The following is a 22967-nucleotide window of genomic DNA, read 5'->3' as shown; positions in this document are numbered from 1 at the left end:
ATTGGATCCATCTTTAATCATTTTATTAAATATGATATGAGGATTATTCATTTAAAATTAATACTGTCTACTCGCATGTAAATCGCTTTTTTTAAAATTGAGGGTAGAGCTTATATGCGCATAAAAACTCAACATGCACAACACTGCAAGTTGACAACGCTATGACACGATGATGTCGATACGGTCATTTATTTCAAAATAAAGAAAAAATAAACAGATAAAATGCTAAACAAAATATATTTTGAAATCTATGGATGAAATTCAAGAAAAAAAACTCACTTGTCTTGCATAAAACATGAAAAAACTCACTCACTTTGTTTTTTTAGTTGTCCTTTCCATTTAATGAATGCGTTCATAAATATATTCATTTTAGATGTCAAAAAGTATTTGCGGCTCCGAGTGTTCTTTTCTGTGAAAACCGGATCAAATGGCACTTTCGTTGTCAAAGGTTGCTGACCCCTGGTCTATCTAATACAATTTGCCTCACAGTTTTGGAGATTGAAATTGATAAGTCAGAGCTGCCAACCTCCGTCGACCCCATTTCAGGAGTACCCTTGTCCCATTTCCGGAGTTTTTCTGGAGTGAATGTGATTCACGCCAAATCAATATGCGCTGAAGTCGCACAAGACGAATCATTCCTCAGAACTTGTAACTGGGTTGATTCACAATGCACTGTGTTAGCGAATTCTTCCAGTTTACAGTGCAGTTGAATCAAGAAGGCAGAAGCCATAGCGATGTTGTGAATTTTAAAGGCATTTAAATAGGAAATTTGGTACTTTTCAGAAATAGTTGCTTCAAAAAAAAATTGAGGGACAATTTTTTGGGATTTACAGAGTTTAGGGAGGTTGTCTGGAGGTTTGCCTTGGATTTATGGGTAAACTCCTGATATTCCGGAGTAGTTGGGAGACGTGACTAAAATGGGAGGTGCTCGGATGTTTGGTCGCTGGTCTTTTGGTCGCCGCTCTTTTGGTCCCCGTTGGTTGCCGGTCTTTTGGTCGCCGTTAGGGTTAAGATTAGGGTTGTCAAATGTACTTAGATATTTAACACTAACTCTAACGGCGACCAACGGGGACCAAAAGATCGGCGACTAAAAGATCAGCGACCAAAAGACCAGCGACCAAACGTCCGGTCACGAAAAGGGGAAGATGTGTAAGTTTAAACCAGACCCGGGCAATTATTTCCACAAAGGGCTGCATTGCGTGCAGGTTTTTGTTTCAACCCATAAGAGGAAACCTTTCCACCAATCTGGTATCTTAGAAGTGTAATCAGGTGCTTCTTGTTTCAGCAGAAATTTAATTAGTTAAGCTGTCTGTGCTTGGAACAAAAACCTGCACCCACAGTGACCCTCGAGGACCGGAGTTGCCTTCTTCATACTCTTATCCATCCATTGATGTACAAAGTTGAAAATGTGTTGTAACAGCAGAAGTGTTACAGGATTCTCTTCAACTCACTTGTTGAATCATACTTCCTGTCAGGCAGTTTTTAGCTTAACGGTCAGACAGTTGGCAGGAACCTTCCTCATTCTATTGTAAGTTATTCTTAAATTGTCACTGCTTATTATTGTTTATTTAAAAGAAAAAACTCGTATTTAATCTTTTGAGTGTTACTTAAATCACTTAAAGCAAGCATATCTTTCATTTAGGATGCTGACTGATCACATTCAAATCAGTCAGGGTTATATTCATTTGTTCGTTTAAGTAAGTCTTTACCATTAACACTCAAGCTTGTTATGGCAATGGAAAAAATCAATACAGTGCCTTTTGAGTGACTTGTTACTAAGGTATAATAGAATTAAACACTGCTGTTTTTCTAGGTAAAAGAGTCTTTCTTAAATACTGTTGGTGGGGATTTGTGCAATAAAAGTAAAATATAATTTCAAAAATATTGTAATCTTGATTGCAAATTAATATATGTACATCAATCCATTGTTCCTCCATACCCTTTTGAAATGTAAGAAAATCAAACTAGCCTAATAATAATGAAATGACTGTCAACATGCAAAATTAGCAATAAAAAAAACTGTTATCACATGGTTATTCAATTCCCTACATAACTAATCTAAATCAAGAGATTGAAGATTAGTTCCAGAAATAATCCAAGTGTTTCTTAAAATGTAATTCTGTTCTTTGAAAAATTAAGGCAAAAATATCATGGGTTTTGTGAGAACCGGAAACCAGCAGTGGTTTCATGGGCGGTCCTGCGACAGAGTGGTTAGCGCGTCGACCTCATAGTGGAGGACCTGGGTTCAAATCCAGGTCAGTCCACCTGTGTGGAGTTTGTATGTTCTCCCCGGGCTTTCCGCCCACATTCCAAAGACATGCACCATAAGCTGATTTGGACACTCTAAATTGCCCCTAGGTATGAATTTGAGCGTGAATGGTTGCTTGTCTCCTTGTGCCCTGCTATTGGCAGACCACCAATTCAAGGTGTTCCCGCCTCGTGCCCGAAGTCAGCTGGGATAGGCTCCAGCACCCCCTGTGCCCTCAAGTGAAGATAAAGCAATTCAGAAAATGAGAAGTGGTTTCGGGACTTGAATTTTTCATAATTTTTTAAAGTCTATTTTGGTGTTTTTTTTTTCAAATGGTGGGAACGAATTAATTTGTATTTAGTTCATTTCTATGGGTAGCGTTGATTTGAAACCACATACGAGCTCGGTCCCGGAACGCATTAAGCTCGTATCTCAAGGTATGACTGTAATTGTTTTACATATCTATAAGGATCTGTTGTACCCGTGGTTTTCTTCCACGGGGTGGTAGTATTTCGCCTTTAAAAGACGGGTGAAATAATCAGACAGGTCCTTCGTGGTATTTGTATTTCAAACCAACTTAGAGAAATGTCTGAATAGCCCGTTATTATACTCTACCAAGGTCTATGACCATTGGTTAATCATTACGTCATCGCCCCGTGTTTAACGCATGCTAGCGGCATGAGTCCCCTTTCAACTTAACACCTGCACTCATGTATAACATCAACTACTTCACCCTGTCACACTCTCCCCCACAAAAACAAATGTCGTCCCGACATTAATATGCTCCCAAACATTTCCACTTTGGTGAGCCGATGCTCGTTAAAGTCCAGGCGGCACGGCCACAGTTCAAATATAATCCACAACTCGTACGGTCCACGTTTTACTGGATGGCACAGTAATCACAGTCCATAACAGTCCATAACAGTCCATAACAGTCCATGACAGTCCATGACAGTCGTCCTTGTATGTTCAAGCTTGTTGGAGTCCAAACAAAAAAGGTGGCTGCAGGTAATATGGATGCAGGTGTACTAACCAAGGGCCCACTCCTGGTGCAGGGTAAACAGTTAGCCGCTCCTGCGGTGACTGTGTACTATAACAGGAGGGGATTCCAAGATGGTCATAGGTCGTACGTCGTGGTGGGTGTCTCTCCCTTCTCGGCCGTTCATCAGTCAGCGCCTCAGGTTCCGTCACGGCGGTTGGCGGGGAAGTCTCTGAGAACTGTTCAGTACTAGGACCTTCAAGAGGAGGGTTTGCTCCCTCACCAGGCAGGTCCTCCAGCTGATGGTCCTCTTCTACTTGTACTGGTCCGGAAGCAGGGCCCCTCACTTCGTGTGTCTGGTCCACAGGCAGTGGCCTGTGCTCCGGCTCCATCTCCTGGGCACCTCTCTCATTTAGCTGGCGCAGCTCACAGTGGAAGTCATCCTCGTCATCGCCTTCTTTTTCTGACTCCTGATGAGATGCCGGCTGCTTTTTCTTTCTCGGCGTCCTCGTGCCGATTTTCCCTTCTTCTGGTGCTATCTCAACGGGCAAATGTTCACAAGACATTAGTAGATTTCTGTACAGAATTCTGGAACGATCTTTACCTCTTCCTGGCCTAACTTCATAAATTAGTAGGCCAGATCCCATTTGCTTCACCACTGTGTGAACTGTATCTTCCCAGAAGTCACGGAGTTTCCCAGGTCCTCCTCTTGGTGTCAGGTTGTCTGGTTTTGGTTTGACCTTTGGGAATCTACTCGTCTTTGTCTGTTGAGTAGGAATTGATTCACTAGATTTTTGACATTCAAGGGGAGACTTGTCAGTGTCTCTACCATATTGGGTCAAAGCTCTAGTTGATTCTATCTTTAACCTCTCATTCGCCTGTTCTTGTTCCCTTTCTTTCAAGAATGTAACTTTTTCCAGCTTCAGTAATTCAAGCTCCTCTTTCAGTACTTCCTCCCTCTGGAGAGATGCCATAATCTCTCTTTCTGTTGCTTGCTTGGTCTGAAAAAGTTTCTCCTTCTCCACAACAAACATGTCCACCTGTTTCTCCAGAGCCATTTTCTCTTCTTGCAGTACGCTAATCTCATCAGTTTTCTGCTGCTCAGCTTGTTTAAACTGAAGTTCAAGATGGTCAATCTTTTTCTGAAAGGCTTCTCTCTGTTGCGATATGTCCTCTTCCAGTTTTTTGATGATGTGATCTTTAGATTGAACGATTTCATCAGTATGCAAGTTTTCTAGCGCCAAGAGTTTTTTCTGTTGGGCTATTTCCTCTTCATAAGATAAAAGTTTCAATTCTTTTGCCTCCACATCTGTTGCTGCCTTTTCTAAACAGCCAACTGTTTTGTCAAGCTGGTTCTTCAACTCTGCATTTTCGCACCGCAGATTTTCTCTCTCAGCTTTGTAAATTTCTATAGCTTCATTTCTCGCAGAGAGCTGCTCCAACAAATCTCTTCTTTGCTTATCGCTCTCTTCATTATGCCTAGCTTGTTCTTGTTTCATGGCTTCAAGGTCCCTCTTGAGAATTTTTTCGCGCTCAAGAGAGGCCAAGTGTTCACTATTTATTGCCTGCTTTGCCCCAAAAAGTCTCTGCCACCTCAGTCTTCTGTCTTCATACAACATCCTTATCCCCTCTTTTAATTTTAACAACTCAGACATACCTTGGTCCTCGTCTTCGAGTTCGCTCCTTTCCAGGTGTTTATTAATGTGACTACCCAATCTGAATTCTGATATGCGTTTCGGACTCCCTATGTTAAGGAAATCACATATTTCTAACAGGTCATTAACTGTTAGCTTGTGCAACATTTCTTCTACCTCTATGCGTACTTGCTCCCGTTCCATTTCCATTTTCTCAACACAGTAGGAGTTTGGTTTATGATGCAAAAGTGAACACTGAACTGGCACGTTTTTACCGTCTCTCTGATGATCTCTACTGGCCTCAGATGACGAGTACTCTGCCAACTTCACGTCCCTTTTCACCACAACACCTCTCCTCACTGTCTGTTTCCTGGATGTGGTTGGTTCTGCTGGCTCAACATTCAGTAGTCAGGTTGTGAATACTGGTCATCAAAGCAGCAATCCCAGCGGTGCCTCCAAAAATGTTGTACCCGTGATTTTCTTCCACGGGGTGGTGGTATTTCGCCTTTAAAAGACGGGTGAAATAATCAGACAGGTCCTTCGTGGTATTTGTATTTCAAACCAACTTCGAGAAATGTCTGAATAGCCCGTTATTATACTCTACCAAGGTCTATGACCATTGGTTAATCATTACGTCATCGCCCCGTGTTTAACGCATGCTAGCGGCATGAGTCCCCTTTCAACTTAACACCTGCACTCATGTATAACATCAACTACTTCACCCTGTCACAGATCCATCTGCATATTTAACAGTATTGTTTCAGTTCAGGCGTTTGTGTTTTTTTTAATATCCGACAGTGGTGGTTTGTCGTTTTTGGTTTTCTGTTTTTTCCATATATAAGGCGCACTGGATTATAAGGCGCACTGTCTATTTTGGAGAAAATGTAAGACTTAAGTACGCCTTATAGTCGTGAAAATACGGTAGTCTTGTTTTGACAATGGGTGTCAAATTGATTTTTTTGTCACAGGCTTCATCAGAGTGGCCCTTATTCTTGAAAGAATCCAAAGTTTACACACTATAATTATATGAGCATCTCAAATGATTACATATACACAAGATATTGAATTATACTTGATTTATTATATGAACCAATGTATCCTTGATCGGGCATTAGTCAATCAAAAAAACACAGACTAAAAATCATTTTAAATCATTTTCACATTGATGTGAAACTTATTGTTTTAAATGATAATTCATGTAAATTTTTGGTTTCTTATCTATAGGAAATTTTGAGGCAGTTACACAGACATGAGCTGGATATTTGTGTTCTATTCCATTTTCAGTTTTAGCCCTAATTCTTAGCTATTGTATTGGAAATACATTAGAATACTATCATAGCCTTTGTATCAAGTAAACCTCTCGTGTCAATGAATGAAGCTCATTTATCTGTGTAGCTACATAAAGTTATCTGATTAAGATGTACATTACAACACTCTTGATTGAGACATATTTCCTGTCTGGCTGTCTTGTGTAAAATGCTAAGCAAGAGAATTTATGATTTCCTCTTGTTACCTTATGAAAATAAATGTCTTATTACTCTTAAAGTGTGTATACTTGTATGTAGTAGGTAATTTGTTCAGTCTTATATAGTTGGACAAATGCTTTTGTTTTTTATGAGGAAGTGACTGTTACAACTACAAAATTTAACAGGAAATGACTCATTAATACTTTCATTTTAAACGCCAAATGTCAAACACATTGCCTGTGGCACATTTCTTACTGGATAGATCGTTTTGTGTCAGCAAGTCATGTGCTTTGTTGTTGTCGTTTTTTTTGTTGTTGCTAAAATACCAGGGCCAGTGTAAAAAAAATTAGATATTCGAGAGTTAATTTAATTGGAATGATGATAAAGGAATGGCAAAGGGAAAACACAAGAGCTGTAAAAAGAGGAAAAAATAACAGGAAAAATTAAAATGATCATGTATCATATCAATATCCATTCAACAACTTGTACTATTTTGCGGCGCGGTTGACCCTTGCCTATTCCAGCTCACATAGGCATGGATTAAATTCTTGATCGGCCATTAGTCAATCAAAAAACACATAGATCAACAATCATTTTAAATCATTTTCACATTAATGTGAAACTTATTATTTTAAATGATAATTCATGTAAATTTTTGGTTTGTTTCAGGACATGTATCATCAGTTGCCATTTGTCCTACTGTTTATCATTCTGTCTTTGGCTCCAAATGGTAAGTTAAAAACATCGATTCATTTTCAATATGCCTCATTCTCACTACAGTCGTGGGGGTGCTGGAGACTACCCCAGTCAATTTTCACACTCATTTTCATTTTCACACTCATGCCCATGTGCGATTTAGAATGTCCAATCAGCCTACCATGCATGTTTTTGGAATGTGGGAGGAAACTGGAAAACCCGGAGAAAAGCCATGAGAACATGCAAATTCCACACAGGTGGACCGACCTGGATTTGACCGACCTGGATTTGAACCCAACACCCCAGAGCTCAAGCCGCCGGGCCACCCACACAAATAAAAACTTTGTGGCCGGCCCAGTGACCGAGTGCTTGGCGCGTTGGCCTCTGAGTACTGAGATGGAGGGTTCAATCCCAGGTTCGGACCTTCCTGTGTTCAGTTTGCATGTTTTCCCTGGGCTGTTGAGGGTTTTCTCTGGGTACTTTGCTTTCCCTCCAAATAAAAAAAACATGCCAGGTAGAATGTTTGAACTCTCGGTATGAGAGTGAGCGTGAATGGTTATCTGACTCCTTGTGCCCTCCGATTGGCTGGTCACCAAGTCAGGGTGTGCCCTGCTTGGTGCCCAGAAGTTGGCTGGGATAAGCTCCAGCAGCCCTTGCGGCCCTTTTGAGGATGGGTGGTATGGAAAATGAATGAATATTAAAAATGTAAACATTGATTCAAAACATTCTTTAGATCCAGGCAGACAGACCACGATCAAAACCACCCATCCACACTACACTCCCAGATATGGGATTTCAAACAATCACAATCATCGTTTCAATGCACAAAGTGTTTGTGTCTGCCTTTTTACTTGCAGGATGGTCCCAGAATGTTTGCTTAAAGTCTAAAGTAAACTCTTGCAATGACTGTATCACATCTGGGCCATACTGCACTTGGTGCCAACAACTGGTATGTTTATGTGACCACGATATATATATTTAAATGTATGTATGTATGTATGTATATATATGTGTGTATATATATATATATATATATATATATATATATATATATATATATATATATATATATATATATATATATATATATATATATATATATATATATATATATATATATATATATATATATATATATATATATATATATATATATATATATATATATATATATATATATATATATATATATATATATATATATATATATATATATATATATATATATATATAGATATAGATATAGATATAGATATATAGATATATAGATATATAGATATACATATATATCTATCTATATATAGATAGATAGATAGATAGATAGATAGATAGATAGATAGATAGATAGATAGATAGATAGATAGATAGATAGATAGATAGATAGATAGATAGATAGATAGATAGATAGATAGATAGATAGATAGATAGATAGATAGATAGATAGATAGATAGATAGATAGATAGATAGATAGATAGATAGATAGATAGATAGATAGATAGATAGATAGATAGATAGATAGATAGATAGATAGATAGATAGATAGATAGATAGATAGATAGATAGATAGATAGATAGATAGATAGATAGATAGATAGATAGATAGATAGATAGATAGATAGATAGATAGATAGATAGATAGATAGATAGATAGATAGATAGATAGATAGATAGATAGATAGATAGATAGATAGATAGATAGATAGATAGATAGATAGATAGATAGATAGATAGATAGATAGATAGATAGATAGATAGATAGATAGATAGATAGATAGATAGATAGATAGATAGATAGATAGATAGATAGATAGATAGATAGATAGATAGATAGATAGATAGATAGATAGATAGATAGATAGATAGATAGATAGATAGATAGATAGATAGATAGATACACACATACACACATATATACACACAAATATATATACAAATATATTCACGCATATATATATACACACATATATACACACATATACATACACACATATATACACGTATACACACATATACACTACAAAGTTCTTAACATACTACTGTCAGGAATAGTTGCCTTTACGTGCATTCAGGAATTATAGATTTTGATCTAATTTTGCATCAATTTATATGGCATCTTTAAAGAATTTTACAAAAGCAGGTGAGCAGGAATCAGCACGATGCGACACCCGAGTTAAATTAATGGGAAGAGGCTGTGAGGAAGAAGAAATTATTGACCCAGTGAGCAGTCAACAAATAATCAAGAATGAATCTTTGTCTACATCATTCAACATGGAAGAGCCTATTCAACTAAATCCACAGAAGATAAGTTTAAGATTGCGACCTGGTAAGTTTGATTTCTTATTAAACCACAATGAAAATCACAATACAGTAATACCTTGAGATACGAGCCTAATGCGTTCCGGGACCTAGCTCGTATGTCAATTTACTCGCATCTCAAATAAACGTTTCCCATCGAAATGCACTAAATACCAATTAATTTGATCGCACTCTCTGAAAAAACACCAAAACAGGATACTACAATGAATAAACATATTTTTATTGGATCTAATTCACTACCTACTCACATAATAACAAATACCTATCGATTGGTTATGATGTTCAATCCTAAAATGTGACATTACTCAGTACAGACAAATGGCATGGACAAGAAGAAAGAGGGAGAAAGGACAAGAGAAAGACTTGACGGACGTGCTCATAATATAACATTAACTTTAAATGTAACTTAAATGAAGTTAGATTAATATGCACACTTACTTTAAAATAAGTTTTAATCTGTTTTTTGTACTTCTTTTGAGTTACGCCCTTGTATTTCACTGTCCGAGCTCTCCAACTAGTTTGCCTGAATTGGAAGTTAGACATGTTTGATTCAGATTGTCCATTTCACACCATTCACATATGTTACATGTGATTAGGAATGAAATACCCTATACATCCACAAAGCTCACAGTGCCAGTATCCAACGCGATAGCAGGCTCACCAAAATCATCTTTGACCCGCAGACTACCTTGAACATAATATTAGAACCAATTTGTTTCACCACATTATAACAAGGAACATGTCAAAAACGTCACATGCTCACTTTTTCACCATGGCTAGTTTGGCACAGAGGAAATTTCCATAAGCAAACCCTGCGACCCAAACCTGATTGTTAGCCAATATATACATGAAGCCCTTCTTTCAATTTTTGTATTGTTTTCTTTCTGCTTCTGTGTTCACAGGGTTTTCAACTACATTTAGTGTTTCATTTAAAAGAATTCAGGGCTATCCGGTTGATCTCTATTACCTGATGGACTTGTCTTTCTCAATGAGAGATGACTTGGAGAATGTGAAAGGACTGGGGCAAGATCTTTTTAAAACGCTAGCAAAGTTTACATCACATGCTCAAATTGGTAATATATTGTACTTAACCTTGACTGCTCTTGTACACTGTGTAATGCAGAAAGAAATGAGAATTATCGGACTAAACTCATTTTGTATAACTTTAGGGTTTGGTGCATTTGTTGATAAGACAGTTCTTCCGTATACCAACACCAATAAGAAGAAACTGCAGAAGCCATGCGAGGAGAATTACCAGTGCCAAGCTACATTTGGCTACCGACATGTACTGAGTATGACACCAAAGATTGAGGAGTTCAAAGAAAAAGTAACAGATCAGTTAATTTCTGGGAACTTGGATTCACCTGAAGGAAGTCTTGATGCAATGATGCAGGCAGCTGTTTGTGGTGTAAGTACGCTATAAAGCATATGTATAGGTCAGAGGTCGGCAAACTCAAATGTTGAAAGAGGCATATTGGAGAAAAAAAAAAACAAAGGTCTTTTAAAAATTGAAAAACCTTATAATGTAGGCAACACATGCTTTATGCATTTATATTGGCTTACTATTGTGACACCCTGCATTTTCATATTGCTTTAAACACAGGGAGAAATGATCATACAGTGGTCAGTTGTGTTGTCTTGACTCCAACTTTTACTGTAATGACTAAATCTCCCGTGCCTCAACCTATATGCACCCAGACAATAATAATCGAACACTGATACATACCTTAACATACAGTGTTCCCTCGCTTATCGCGGTTAATGGGGACCGGGACCCCCCGCAATAAGTGCATTTCCGCGAAGTAGGCGTGCCCCTTCAAAAATGCTTAAAGAAACGTGTAACACGTGCACAAAAGCACCACCAAGCAAAAACATCATAGTAGTCCGGATGGAGGATCTTCTGCAGTTTTTTTGCACGTAAGAAACCTCGTTATTGGGAGTTGTGAACATTGTTTTTTTTTGGGCGGTGAAGATGCGCCTGTGAACAGCCATGACGTCATCAATGCGATTCCTGAACTCTCACCATGTTATTGACTATTTCTTTGATGCAATTACTAATTCTTATTGAATATTTTGTTTCCACCTCTTGTAAAATGATGTAATTTATCATTTTAACTTAATATCTTTAAATTTTTTATTTGCATTTTTTCCTGAAAAAAATCTGCGAAGCTCTGATTCCGTGATAGCTGAAGCGCGAAGTAGCGAGGGAACACTGTATTACTCTTGCTATTTGGATGAAGGCATCAATAATCGAACACTGATAACCATCCAATCCAAAACTAGTTGTAATCCCCAACATGCAATCATTTATAACTTAAACACTTTAGCCTGTCACACTCTGTCATTGATAACTTACACACTTTAGCCTGTCACACTATCAATATGACTAATTTGGCTATGATTAAATGATTATCTGTCGAGAACAACACACTGCGTGATTGCTCTTTCGTACTACGCAATCTCAAGTTTGAATTTGAATTCACTACACTATTGATGAATTGTGTTCCATTGCTCTAACTAAATTCATATTTGACTGTAGATATTTTTTTGAGAATTCAACAAAACCACAACAAAATGAGATGTGCATAAACTACCCTTTCGCCATCTGTGAACAGTTTTCCACGTTTTATTATCTCCCGGGTTGGAACAAAACTTGCAGAAGTAGTGGAGTTTGGAGATTCAATCCATTTCTTAAATCTATTTTTGCGCCCCTTTAATTTCTCCAGAGGTAATACAATCACACTTTTGCATGCCTTACCTGGAAATGTCGTTCCACATCTTTTTGTTATTTGACAACTTCTCGCTACAAAGTGAGCAGTCACATAATCCTTTACCTCTGGCAATGATTACAAATGAGTCGGTCCAAGAAAAGTTAAATCCTCTATTTTCCTCCGTGATTTTTCTCATTTCAAACAAACTAAATATGAAAAAATTAACTTTCACAAAAAATACTTGCTTGCATTTTATCTGAAATGAAATTTGAGTTTTTGCCACTGCAGGTAAGATAAAATCTGCAATTATTCCATCACTACCTATTTGCGATATTCAAGAATCAGACCAGATTTTTTTATCGGTAAAGTTTTGTGCTGGAAAGTGTTAGACAAAAAAAGGAAAAACACTTGGTTCAATATGCCTCCCTATTGACTTGAATTTGAAATTTCCTTGTTTTACTGTATCTGTGCCACCAAACCGTATTCTTTTCTGAGGTGTTCAATTCAGCTTAAATACAATACATGTATATATAGGAAGTCAACTTGAAAGTGACTCTGAAATGTACATTTGTGATTTATTTGCATACTGTTCTAAAATTATACACTATGCTGATAGGATAAAATAGGTTGGAGGAACAGCAGCACTCGACTACTTGTGTTGGCAACTGATGATGGATTCCACATGGCTGGAGATGGAAAATTGGCTGGTATCCTTGAACCAAATGATGAACAATGTCATATGTACAATTCTCTCTATACCAAGAGCAATGAAATGGTATGTGAGGGTCAGTGTTGAGGGTTAATTACAGATTACATTTTACTTTTTGGAAATAGTAATGCCTACATTACTGAAAATAATAGTTATATTACTATTTTTTTGTCCTCAATTATTATTTTGTTTAACCGTAATAGACAAAGTAACATCTCTCATCTCATTTTCTGAAATGCCTTGTCCTTATCAGGGTCACGGGGATGCTGGAGCCTATTCCAGCTCACTCCGGGCCAGAGGCGGGGGACACATGCCCACTCACACCCGCACCTAGGGGCAATTTAGAGTGTCAAATCAGCCCACCATGCATGTTTTTGGAATGTGAGAGGAAACCGGAGTACCCGGAGCAAACCCTCGCAGGCCCGGGGAGAACATGCAAACTCCACACAGGTGGACGTGACCTGGATTTGAAACCAGATCCCAGAGCTGTGAGGCTAACGCCCTAACCTCTTGCATCACAGGGCCGCCACAAAGTAGCATGTTAGAGTAAATTAAAACATAACTGTATCCATCTTGAGATTTTCACAAGGGTCATGGTGGTGCTGGAGCCTAACCTAGCTAACTGCGGGCACGAGGCGGGTAACAAAGAGACAGACAACCATTCACGGTCTCACTCATACTCGGGGACAATTTACAGTATTCGATTTTCAGTGTTCCCTGCATATTTTGGGGATGTGGGCAGAAACCGCAATACCCCGGAGAAAACCCACACAGGCACAGGTAAAAGAGGTAAACTCTTTACTGGAAGGTTGGAAACCACTAGGGATTAAAACCTCCATCTCAAAACTATGATGCAGACATGTTAACCACTTGACAATTTGTGCTGCCTAAATAATGAACATATTCCAGTAAAATTATAACTAATGTAAATATTTTTATTATAAGGACTACCCATCTGTTGGACAAGTAGCAATGCAGTTGGAAAAACACAATATTCAACCCATATTTGCTGTGACAAAAAATATGGAAAAGATGTATGAGGTATTTATTTATATTGTATATATGTTCGGATAAACTTTGTGTTGTGGGCTATTGAATGGTATTAAATTAAATCTTCATTTTTCCCTAGAAACTCTCCAAAATGTTTCCAAAATCTGAAGTGGGAGTTTTGTCTAAAGATTCTAAAAATGTTGTTCAGTTGATAGAAAGTGCATACAATGTAAGTTTAGACATAAAGCAATACTATATATTAATAATATTTTTTTTGTCTGTAGTATTTGAAATGTGTGCAATCTCTTGAAAACATTTTACTATTTTTAGACATTGTCGTCAAAAGTCACACTAACCCATGAAAATCTACCTGAAAATGTAAGAGTTGTCTACAAACCACGTTGTAAGGATCCAAAACAAGAAGGAGATAACAAAGGAGTTTGTGACAATGTTCTTGTTGGACAGGAGGTCAGTTCTTTGTGGAATTATAGCACCTTGTTGAGATAGCTCATGCAGAATGGTTCAATCACTTACACAACAGGCTCTGAAGTAGATTTGTATTTGATTAAGCTTGATAATGTCAATGTGGTATTTACTGCACAATTAGATTAGATTGGAACTTTATTTCATCCTAGATTCTAGAAATTCCCTTGGTTGCAGTAGCAAGACAGCAGCAAGCACAGACACAGGAGACATTGTAAACCTAGGTAAAAAAACTGGAGCCACACACAGGAAGTCCACAAGGTGGGGACCTTCTGCGGACAGAGACTGAGGCTAAATTTGCAAAATCACTATTTCAAGCTGATCCACACAGTCCCTCAGTAATTTATATAGAGGTGAGATCTTTAGCCCAAGCCCGAACCCGACCAGATTTGACCCAAAATTCGGGTCTGGCCTAAAATGTCAATCATTACTTCGGTTTCGGGCCGGGCTTCTCTCTCTCTCACTGAAAAAAAAAAATGTATATACGAAAACAACGTGTAGTCTCTCACTGACTTTTTAAAAAATAAATAAAAGTTTACAAAAATGTATACTAAAACTATGTGTAGATACTAAACTAAGGAATGCTTGTTATAAAAGAAATAATTTGGGATAAAACAGAGGGCGCTGTAATGTAGTTGCAATTGGAGGCAGAGCCAACATAGCCAGAACATGCTCTCCGTTTAATAATGCTGTGAAAATAATGTATATTATAATTAAATAACTTAAACAACAATGATTCAGCATTATTATCAAGTGTGCATATCGCACCAAATATTGCGACTTACTTGTGTATTGTAATGTCTGATCATTTTTGATAGCCAGGAAAAGTGTTCGATGTAAACTATTTTCTAAAAATATATATTTTGCCCACAGATTATTTTTGATATAACAATTACAGCAGACTCATGCATAGAGAATCAGACATTCTCTATCAGACCATTGGGTATTAAAGATACATTGACAGTGACCTTGTCGACAATCTGTGAGTGTCAGTGTAAAGATCCAAGAGAACGTGGCCAACAATACTGCAATGGCAAGGGAAGAATAAGCTGTGGTATTTGCAGGTAAGCTTGATACTTTAATGCAGTGGTCTCAAACCGGTTCCACATAGGACCGCATTGGGTCGTGGTTTTTGTTCCAACCGATCCAGTGCCGACATTTTAACCAATCAGGTGTCTTTAAAATAAGTAGCACCGGACTCTAATTAACTGATTGCACTTGCAAAAGGTATCCTTGTTGAGTTGGAATGAAAACCTGCACCCACTGCGGCCCTTTGAGGACCGGTTTGGGACCACTGCTTTGATGTATTATTTGTTTTAAAACCATGAGAATTATCTTCATTGGCCAGGTTATGTTGAAAACACGTTAGGTATTCATTTACCACCGTGGCCGGTCTACTTGCCGAAAGACATTTAGCCGACTGACATCTGGCCGACAGCCAACTCACCGAAAGACCATCTGGCCGAACGTAGAATTAGCCGGACGGCTATTTGGGCAGACCGACTATCTAGCCGAAGAACATTTAGCCGACGCGCTCTCCCCGCCCCCGGTCGTGTGTGTGCACAAGTTTTTCAACCTCGGCCCGCGGGCCATATACGGCCTGTTACTGATAACAACATTCATTTAGAATAACAAGTTACTTTTAACCACATTCATTTAGAATAACAAGGACATTTATTCACGGCCAAACAAAGTAAGGAGTTATAACAGTAGATACTGTAATTTACAGTAGAATAGAACACAGTCTTTCGGTGAGTTGGCTGTCGGCCAGATGTCAGTCGGCTAAATGTCTTTCGGCAGGTAGATCGTGCGCCTTTCCCACTTACAACTTGACCTTGACACAAAAAAGACCAATATGAAGACACGGCCATGGTGAACTGGTGGGTTGCCATGCGACAAAGAATGGCAAATAAAGGGGTGAAACATAGACCATTGTTCGATATGACACTTTGTTACGCTTTTGGCAAGACGTCGAGGCGAGGGAAGGCGAATTGGACCCAATTGCAGGGAAGCAGGCGAGGACGAGGGAAGTGGTGCTCAAACGAAAACTTTAATAACGCAATCTTAGAAAATAACAAAGGCTTAGGAATCAAATCACATAACCGGGAAAGCGAGGAACAAGGCACATGGAACAGGGATCGAGGAAACGTGGAAACATGGCTTCGACATACAAAAGCAGACGATCTGACAAATGACATAAAAATTAGTGGGGTTTAAATAGACTGACATGGGTTGACAAGAAAATTAGGAACACATGAGAAACACACAAGGGAGCAAGCAGGGAATACATCAGAGCCGGGGTAACGACAACTGAACACAATGGTCAATCACTCAGACAAGACACCAGTGGGGAAAGAAGCATAAAACCAAACAACCCTAACACACTTGAACAAATGGAGAGGAAGAATGACATATCCTGCTAAAAACCCTTATGGCATTGTCCATAAATGTTATGTGCCTCAAATTCGCTTTTAAGAATGACTAATTTTGTGGCTGCTCATTTATTCTCTAATTCCCAAGTTGTAGCCAAGGCTCTGTCGGTCAGTTCTGCGAGTGCTCCACCGGCAACAAAGATGAACACTCCATGAAAGAGTCATGTAAAGGCACAAGTGGCACAGAATGTGACGGTCATGGAGATTGTGTGTGTGGGAGATGCCAGTGCTACACAACAGAAAGTGGAAGCAGTTACTATGGTGATTTCTGTCAATGTGACGACGAACACTGTGACAAGTTCCAGAATAAATTATGCGGAGGTAATGAGCGCTTCTTTTATGTAAGATTAGATGAAAATGGTAATGATACTTATTTTGATAAGGCTAAATGATGGTAAACGCACAATAATTGACCCATTTTTAATGATTGCGATGTCCTTATTTTGTTAATCTTCTAGTGGGACAGATACAGATGCAGTACATGGAAGGTGTATTCACTCTAGTAATTTAAGCATTGGGAAACAAGTCCTTCCTGAAGCACCAAAACCAAAAATAGCTTTCATTTTTTAGGATGCAAATTACAGTTGTTAAGGAGAAAGACAACACCTATTACAATGGTACCTTTACTTACGAAATTCATTGGTTTCAGAAGGGTATTCGTAACTTGGATGTATTGTAAGTAGAAGTATATTTTACATTGAATTGGCATATTTATATTTTATATCCCTAAACCCTTAAAAAATGTAAAAGTATACCAATTTTGTATGAAATATGTATGTCTAGGCGGCCCGCTAGCACAAGTGGTTAGCGTGTCGGCCTCACAACTTTGGGGTCCTGGGTTCAAATCAGGTAACGTTCATCTGTGTGGAGTTTGCATGTTCCCACCGGGTTTTCTGCGTGGGTTTACTCTGGGTACTCCGGTTTCCTCCGACATTCCAAAAAACATGCACGGCAGGCTGATTTGACACTCTAAATTGGTATGGGTGTGAGTGTGCATGATTGTCCGTCTCCATGTGTCCTGCGATCGGCTGGCCACCGATTCAGGGTTTCCCCTGCCTCTGGCCCAGTATCAGCTGGCATAGGCTCCGGCACCCCCCACGACCTAAATGAGGATTAAGCAATTCAGAGGAGATGAGATGTATGCCTATGAATGCAAAAAAAAATCTTAAGCCATTAAAATGAATAGGAATATGCAAAGACATTTTCCAATGGGGTGGAATTGTCATCGACAGCCAAGTAAAAATGTATACACACAACTTAACAACTTGAATTTATGTTGCGCACACTCAGAAAACCTGAAGAAACAACCCCGCGACAAATGAGGGCCGAAAGCACACGAATCAGGAAGTCACCATTGACCAGATCCCATCAGCCGTGGTCCTGGAAAATGTACCTGGAAGGTGCCTGGAACACAGGTTTGGGGTTGGGCTGGTGCCCTGCTCCCATGTCGGAACGGGTGGCCAGTACTCCAAAAAAGATGGCTGTCTCTCTTACCTATGCCTACAGTGCACTGACTTTGGTTCTGGAACCATGAAGATGCAATAAGTCAGCGAGGTCTTGGGAATGGGAAAACATCTCCTCCATGCCAATTTAAAAAAATACCTGATACAAAAGGGCTATTTACATTTTGGGGGATGATTTATTTCATTCGACTTTTCATGTTTTTTTCACATTGCCTGAATACTTTGAGAGTAGAAGAATTCATAAGTAGAGGTACCACCTATAGGTAGAAAATTACTTTGAGGTTTTTTTTAGAAGTTGTAGTTGTATAAGTTTGCAGTCCAAAAAAAGTCTGGAAAATAGAGCAATGTAATGGGCTGGTCTGAACTCCATCCTATAGTTGTTTTCGAAACCTCTTTTGCAATTAACAAGTTGTATAAAATATCCTTTCTCCTTTTTATTTCTTATCACCGATAGGAAATGGGAAGTGCAACTGCGGCAAATGTAAATGCGACCCAGGCTTTGACGGCTCAGCATGTCAGTGCCCAAAATCAGAAGAAGGATGTCGTACCCCAAACAATACCATTTGCTACGGCAGAGGTACCTGTAAGTGTAACCACTGTGAGTGTAAACATGGATACCAACATCCACATTGCCAGAAATGTCTCGGTTGTCCTGACACGTGCCAAACCAAATCGTAAGTAATTCACCCATCTTGAAATTACTTATGACAAACGCTAACTTAATGAAACCTCAGTACATTTTTCGTCTTCTTTTCCATTTTTTTCCAGAAATTGCATTGAATGTCTTGGCTTTGAATCTGGTCCTTTTGAAAAAAATTGCAGTGAGACTTGCAGAAAGGGTATTGTGCATGAAATGGTAGATACATTCACAATTGGGAGCAAACTGTGCAAGCAAAGGGACACAAATGACTGTTGGATGAATTTCAAATTGGAGCAACTGTTTGGAGAGGATATGTTCATGGCTGAAATTCTGAAAAAGAGAGGTAAACGCAATCCAATCTGAACTTACAGTTGTGGTCAAAAGTGTACATACACTTGTGAAGAACATAATGTCATGACTCTCTTGAGTTTCCAGTTATTTTTTACAACTCTGACTTTTCTCTGATAAAGTGATTGGAATAGATAGTTCTTTAACACAAAAAACATTCATGAAGTTTGGTTCTTTTATCACTTTATTATGGGTTAACAGAAAAAAAGTCTGGTGGTCAAATCTGCTGGGTCAAAAATATACATACAACAGCGCTAATACTTGTTTACATGTCCCTTGGCCATTTTCACTTCAATTAGGTGCTTTTGGTAGCCATCCACAAGCTTTTGGCAAGCTTCTGGTTGTATCTTTGACCACTCCTCTGGACAGAATTGGTGCAGTTCAGTTAAATTGAATGGCTTTCTGACATGTACTAAAAAATGCAATCTGTACGACGCAGTGCTTGTAGATATCTTTAAGTGAGGGAGATCCGGCAAGAAAGCACCCTTTTGCATACTCGCATCTCAAATTTGTCTCATATCTCAAGGCAAATCAGATTATAAATAACCTATTTCAGTTTGTTTTTTGTTTTCAATACATTTGTTCTTCCAAGTGCTGTTTTGTCATACTCCCCCTTCTTGCTTGGGCATATTCTCATTTAGATCCAAATGTGCTAAACGTAAAGTCTATCTACTTTTCGATTGGTTTCAAGATTTTCATCAGGACTTTACATATTCTCTAAAAATTATATGTTGTTATTATTATTCATATTGTCAAGGGATATTTATTATACTTGTAACTTTTTGTAAAATGTCATGCTCCAGACTGTCCTGAACCACCAAATGTCGCGGCTATCATCGGGGGATCTATTGCATCCGTGGCTCTCATTGGAATCTTGTTGTTAATGCTGATCAAGTTGCTTATCTACATGAAGGATCTGAAAGAGTTCAGGAAGTTTGAAAATGAAAAGAAAAAATCCAAATGGGCTGAGGTGAGACGGTTTCTGAGACGTTATTCACGTCACTTGAGAATCTCTTCATAATGCTGGGTTCATACAACATTATTTTATTAAAGTGCCCCCCAGAGACTAAATGGTTTAGTCTCCTTTACTAGTACAAAAACATACAAATTGTGATCATGAGAAACATACTGTATATAAACAATTAATATACAGTGGTACCTCGAGATACGAGCCTAATTCGTTCCGGGACTGAGCTCATATGTCAATTTACTAGTAACTCAAATGAACGTTTCCCATAGAAATGAACTAAAAACAAATTAACCCGTAACCCTCTGAAACAACACCAAACACAGGATATTGGATTGGAAAAACATTTTTATTTGTTCTAATTCGCCATCTATTAAAACAGTTAAAAATAACTAGTGGTGTAATTACTAAAATTTGTTTAATAGTACTAAAATTAGAAGGACTTTGCAGAGGGGAGAGAGAGAGAGATGAAGAAGAGGGGGGGACTTTTTGCACGACTATGTGCTCGTAACATAAGATAAACACATTTAAATGAACTTGGATTACGACGCAGACACTCAAGTTTAATCTAACTTTACACTAAACTTAATTCTAATTTTGTTTTAAATTTGGATACCTTTCTTCTCCTGGGTTGGCTTCCCTGACTCCACCGTGACTTTCAGATGCAATCTATCGAGGGTTGTTTGCTTTTGTATTCCCTTCAAAATATCCAAAAAATGATGCACATAAATGTCCTTACAATATGATAATGCAAAACCACTTGCCTACGAGAAGTAGTATATACGCCATTTGCACTGACTAACGGGAGGGAAAAAACACAAAAAAATGCAAAGCTCCGCCCAGTACTCGTAGAGACATTACAAGAGGGATATGCAACCAGAAAGACATTGCCCATAATGTTCTTATGAGCAGCATCTCACGTCCGCTGTATGCTTGTATATCAAATTTAGTCTTGTATCTCAAGATAGATATTTACCAGAAAATGTACTCATATCCCAAATTGCTCGTATGTTGGGGCACTCGTATGTCGAGGTACTACTGTATCTTGTATGTCGGGCACTATAAACCTAGTACCTATCGAAAGTATGCTTGGCACACTAACTTACAAGAGGTTATGGACCCAGGAGTGACGTCACATACCTCGTGTTTCCTCTCACATGCTTTTGTCATTATGCCATCATTACATACTGTCATGATGACATGACACATGTTTCATAATATTACTTTGAGAGACCAAGAAAGTGGATTCCAAATGAAAAGAGTGCAATGTCTTTTTACTTCACAAAGCTATGGCACTAAAAGAAACATTTTTTTTCTTGACACTTAAAGGATGATGTTTGCATTTTGATTAAATTTTACAGGTGTTATGTGAATATCTTGGTTTCCGATAATACACGGTATGCTTTTTTAGTATAAGTAGCTACGGTCGATGTATATTTTGTTTGTAATTGCCCTATTCTGTTCCCGGTTCCTGGCTTACTTAACATTTTCATTACTCTATTAACAGGCGGACAATCCACTTTTCCAGAACGCCACCACTACTGTGACCAATCCAACTTTTACGGGAGAATGAAAAAGATACCACAAAATGTGTTAAATAAAGAAAAAATGTTTCTCCCCACCAAAAACAGCATTAATTATCCTCTCCTAAGCTGATCTGATAGTTTCACACTTTAAATTCCTCATCAGTAAGGTTGTGAGCTCTATAGTTGTTTCTGCCTTGCAATTTGCTGGCAACCAATTCAGTGTACCCACCCATAGATACCTGGGATAGGCTCCAGCTGCTTCGTGACCCTCATGAGATATGTGGTATCTAACTTTAAATGCTCGCAAAAATGTACTATTGCAAGTAAATATAACATTTTGCATTTTGGAACCCAGTGTTTGACATCAAAGTGTTTTGTATCCTAAATATTTTCTATTTAAAATCATTCATAGATAAAAAAAAATACCACTGTATATCTATAGTTTTTCATTTTGTTTGTTTGTTTTGGTTTCTTTGTCTCCTCATACATTTTGGTCACACAGCTTGTGTAGTTGTTGTTATTGTGGAATATGTATTCCATATTTCTGTGACTGGAAAAATAATAAAAATAACAAAAATATATATTCTTTATAGTTATAGACTATCGTTTTCAGCAAGAGATTCAGATTCTCATTTTTTAGTGTATAATCAGGTGAAGTTCTCCTACTTGAAAAGTAGTTTTCAAATTAATATTCTGGTGTTGTTTTTTGAATTATAATTTTTTTCTTTGGGTTGTTTTTTTTTAATATATTTTTTCTTCGTCGTTTTTCACCCCAGAAAATTAATTAATTTGACAAACGGATGTTTCAAAAGATAATTAATTCAATAAACAACCCCAAAAATAAATTCATTTGAAAAACGTCCTGGGCTATTTTTAATTTCTATGCTGAATGCAACAATGGAAATTATTTCAAAACAATTTTATAAATAAATCAGAAAACCCAAGCTTTGAAAAATTCCAAAAACAACCCTCAAAATAATTTAATCAGGAAAAAAACGGAGTTGGGGAAAAATATTCATCAAAAACAACCCCAACAAATAAATTAATTAGAAAAACAAAATGTAAAAAATATATTAATTTAAAAAACAACGCCAATAATAAATTATTAAAAAACAAGCCTTTTTATTTTATTAAAAGGTAATCCAGTACACTTTTGAAGAACTTTTTAAAGAAAAAGGCAGTTCAAACTATTAGTGCTTGTACTAAATGAAATGTTTATCGTCTGATGATATGAAGTATGTTTACAGCTGGGATTGTATTCTTTTTACCGAGATTTTGCTCTCATATCTATGAATTTTATAGTTCTGTACTGCATAAAAAATGAATAACGAATTAAAACGCAATAGTCCTACAATTCA

The 22967-nt window shown here is 37.8% G+C and overlaps 1 protein-coding gene across 1 annotated transcript; it reads left to right on the top strand.

Moving 5' to 3' along the window:
* The first annotated feature begins 1119 nt into the window (after nucleotides 1-1119).
* Nucleotides 1120-22767, top strand: itgb2 (integrin, beta 2). The gene is made up of 16 exons (XM_077728632.1): nucleotides 1120-1528; nucleotides 6997-7057; nucleotides 7881-7972; nucleotides 9146-9347; nucleotides 10243-10413; nucleotides 10510-10748; nucleotides 12668-12826; nucleotides 13706-13801; nucleotides 13890-13979; nucleotides 14081-14218; nucleotides 15107-15297; nucleotides 16754-16986; nucleotides 18583-18802; nucleotides 18897-19111; nucleotides 19920-20086; nucleotides 21591-22767. The coding sequence occupies exons 2-16, from the start codon at nucleotides 7000-7002 to the stop codon at nucleotides 21654-21656; spliced, it is 2337 nt and encodes a 778-aa protein (XP_077584758.1). The 5' UTR covers nucleotides 1120-1528; nucleotides 6997-6999; the 3' UTR covers nucleotides 21657-22767.
* The last annotated feature ends 200 nt before the right edge of the window (nucleotides 22768-22967 follow it).

Source organism: Stigmatopora nigra, chromosome 11 (assembly GCF_051989575.1).
Source record: "Stigmatopora nigra isolate UIUO_SnigA chromosome 11, RoL_Snig_1.1, whole genome shotgun sequence".
Taxonomy (NCBI): domain Eukaryota; kingdom Metazoa; phylum Chordata; class Actinopteri; order Syngnathiformes; family Syngnathidae; genus Stigmatopora; species Stigmatopora nigra.
This window is presented reverse-complemented; position numbering and strand designations above follow the sequence as displayed.